The sequence below is a fragment of the Amphimedon queenslandica genome, unplaced genomic scaffold (genome assembly GCF_000090795.2).
Source record: "Amphimedon queenslandica unplaced genomic scaffold, v1.1 AMPQUscaffold_8513_Cont19543, whole genome shotgun sequence".
Classification (NCBI taxonomy): domain Eukaryota; kingdom Metazoa; phylum Porifera; class Demospongiae; order Haplosclerida; family Niphatidae; genus Amphimedon; species Amphimedon queenslandica.
The window spans coordinates 1-2,599 of record NW_003551210.1 but is presented as its reverse complement, the minus strand read 5'-3'; the positions used below and the strand labels follow the sequence as shown (position 1 = coordinate 2,599).

The window sequence follows — 2,599 nt, the reverse complement described above, 5'->3', positions numbered from 1 at the left end:
GAAAGCTCAGGTCTTGCTGATAGGATGCAAGGTAGATAAACACTTCTTCGAAAATGAAAACATTGTCAGTTATTGTAGATCTCAGACTCACAGTATCATGTGCTGTCAGTGACAAGTGATGGTGGTAATAATATCACTGAAAAAGCTAAACAGGTTTGTAATGTGGGAATTTTAAATTTACTAACTCCTGCCGATTAGATTTCGAGTACCCTCCCAGGGGGCATATATGTCCTCGGCGTTGCCATGGATACAAATCCGAAGCAACTCAAGACCCAGTTGAATTTAGTAAGAGGTTTATTAGCTTCAATTAAGAAGAAAAGTAGAGGAGGAGGAGGGAGGGATCAATTGCTATTGATATATTATTCACAGGAGTCAAAAAAGTAAATCAAACTTTAAAAGTCCAACTAAAAGTCACAAAGACTTTAATTTTTAAACTTTTCTATTTTTTTTAAATTGAAGGTTACGATGTTTGTCAGTAGACATTGATGACCCTCAGTCAGTTTTACAACTACCAGGCTCTGAAGTAAAGGCAACACAAAAAGAACTGCTTGTAGGACATGCCTATCTCTCCTTTGAAACTGAACAAGTTATTGAAATAAAAGGAAGAGATGCTAATGCTACTGGCATAAGTGGAGTATTGAATGATACTCTTGATCAGTGTGTTAGTAGTCTTAGAGATGCAGTAGCTATCAGTGATGGAGGGAGTATACCTAAGAATGATGAATGTGTCTCAGAATATGTTCGTGGTAACTGTATTGAAGTCAAATTCAATTGGAAAAATAACGTAAGATGAATTTGAAACTATATCTACTTATCCCTAAATAAAAACATACTGATAAACTATATGTGTTAGTATTTTCACTTTGCTCCTTTTTCTCTTCTCATTAGGCCAGTGGTGTGGATTCACCCTTTGTCATTAGTGACGGTCTCAATGTAAAAGTAGAAGATGGTCTCCATTGCAAGGCTTATGTCCACGCTCAAGCAAAATGGCAGCAACTAGTTGAAGTAGAAAAGCTGGGAAATTAACTATATAATTATTATTATTATTTGTAGTTGTTAAAGGAAGATGCCATTAAAACTCTCACCATTCGCAAAGAAGCTATCCTTGCTGAACTGGTTGATGGAGAGGAAGAAGAAAGTGAAGAAGGAGAGAAGAAGAAAAGTTGGAAAACGTTCAAGTTAATGTTTCCAAGGAGAATCTGGTTCAAGGATGAAAGCAAGAAATATGAGTTATGCGAGATCGTCTTTCCCGAGGAAAATGAGGAAGAGGCAAAAGAAAATTTAAAAGATATTTGGGGAGAAGGAATTATCTTGACATTATCACATGGTGGCAATAAAAATAGAAATGGAGAAGAATTTAAACCAATTTCAACCACAATGAAATCACAAAGTGACATTACTTCAAAGCCTGATCAAAAAAGAGGCAAGAAATTATGAAAAAAGGCAAAAATATTACTCTCCCTTCCCCCCTCCATAGATAGCAAGCCTTCAAATTTAACCTATTACCTGCTAGCTATCCTTGTACTGTTATTGGCAATAGCAGTTATAATATTGCTACTTTAATTGTTAAAAGTATTATCATTGTAAATATTAATGAAATAATTGATCAATGCTTTCCAGATAATCATGATTACTATCATCATCAATTCTCTCTTTCTTTTTCTCTTGAACTTTTAAAAGCGAGTGAGAGTTATTGTGGCAGTTAGGTTTGATTGGAGGAGGTTCTGTTGGTATGCAGACTTCCCTAACAAGTTTATAAAACCTGTTTAAAAATAATTAAATGATAATTAAAATACCAGTATATAAACATAATTACTAAGAAATTCATTATAGATGACATCATTGTATTAAATAAAATAATATAATGATACTAATAGATGTACATGTACATGTACACATAGTAACCTTTCTATCCTTTGAAAATTGTCTTCTAACTTTTCATTTGAGATTTTAACCAGATGACATAGATACTGTAAAATAACAATATACCTTGAGCTCATTCTGGCAAAAATTTCATAGACAAAATATCATCATTATCATGTACAGTGTACTAGTACATTAGAGGGACTTTTGTTCGATTTTTGAGCAACTTTAATAATTCGTAAAAAATCTAATTTTGATTGGAATCAGCTCAAACTTTCTACGCTAAATAAGTACATGTATATGCATCAGAAAACGTTATAAAAATGGAGAATTCTCACCTTTTCATTTTTGGTGAAATTTGGCCCAAGACCATGTACTATAGTACAGGGACTTTTGTCCGATTTTAGAGCAACTTTAAAAATTCGTAAAAAATCCAATTTTGATTGGAATCAGCTCAAACTTTCTACGCCACATAAGTACATGTATATGCATCAGATAGCATTATAAAAACGAAGAATTCTCACCTTTTCATTTTTGGTGAAATTTGGCTAAAGTCCCTGTACTATAGTACAGGGACTTTGGCCTAATTTGGAGTAACATATATATTCACATACTTGTTCAGCCACAATTAGTTTTCCGTCAAATGCTACTGGAGATTGTAAAGTTTGAGTACTACGAACTGACTAGAAACAAAAAATAAACCCACATCTTCTGCATAATAATTATAGTACCAGTA

The 2,599-nt window shown here is 33.4% G+C and overlaps 1 protein-coding gene across 1 annotated transcript; it reads left to right on the top strand.

Moving 5' to 3' along the window:
• The first annotated feature begins 8 nt into the window (after window positions 1–8).
• On the top strand, window positions 9–1,776 carry LOC109591290 (uncharacterized). Its single transcript, XM_020007050.1, has 7 exons — window positions 9–31; window positions 79–153; window positions 199–380; window positions 460–784; window positions 889–1,005; window positions 1,054–1,423; window positions 1,478–1,776. Exons 3-7 carry the CDS (start codon window positions 244–246, stop codon window positions 1,561–1,563), a joined length of 1,035 nt encoding a protein of 344 aa, XP_019862609.1. The 5' UTR covers window positions 9–31; window positions 79–153; window positions 199–243; the 3' UTR covers window positions 1,564–1,776.
• The last annotated feature ends 823 nt before the right edge of the window (window positions 1,777–2,599 follow it).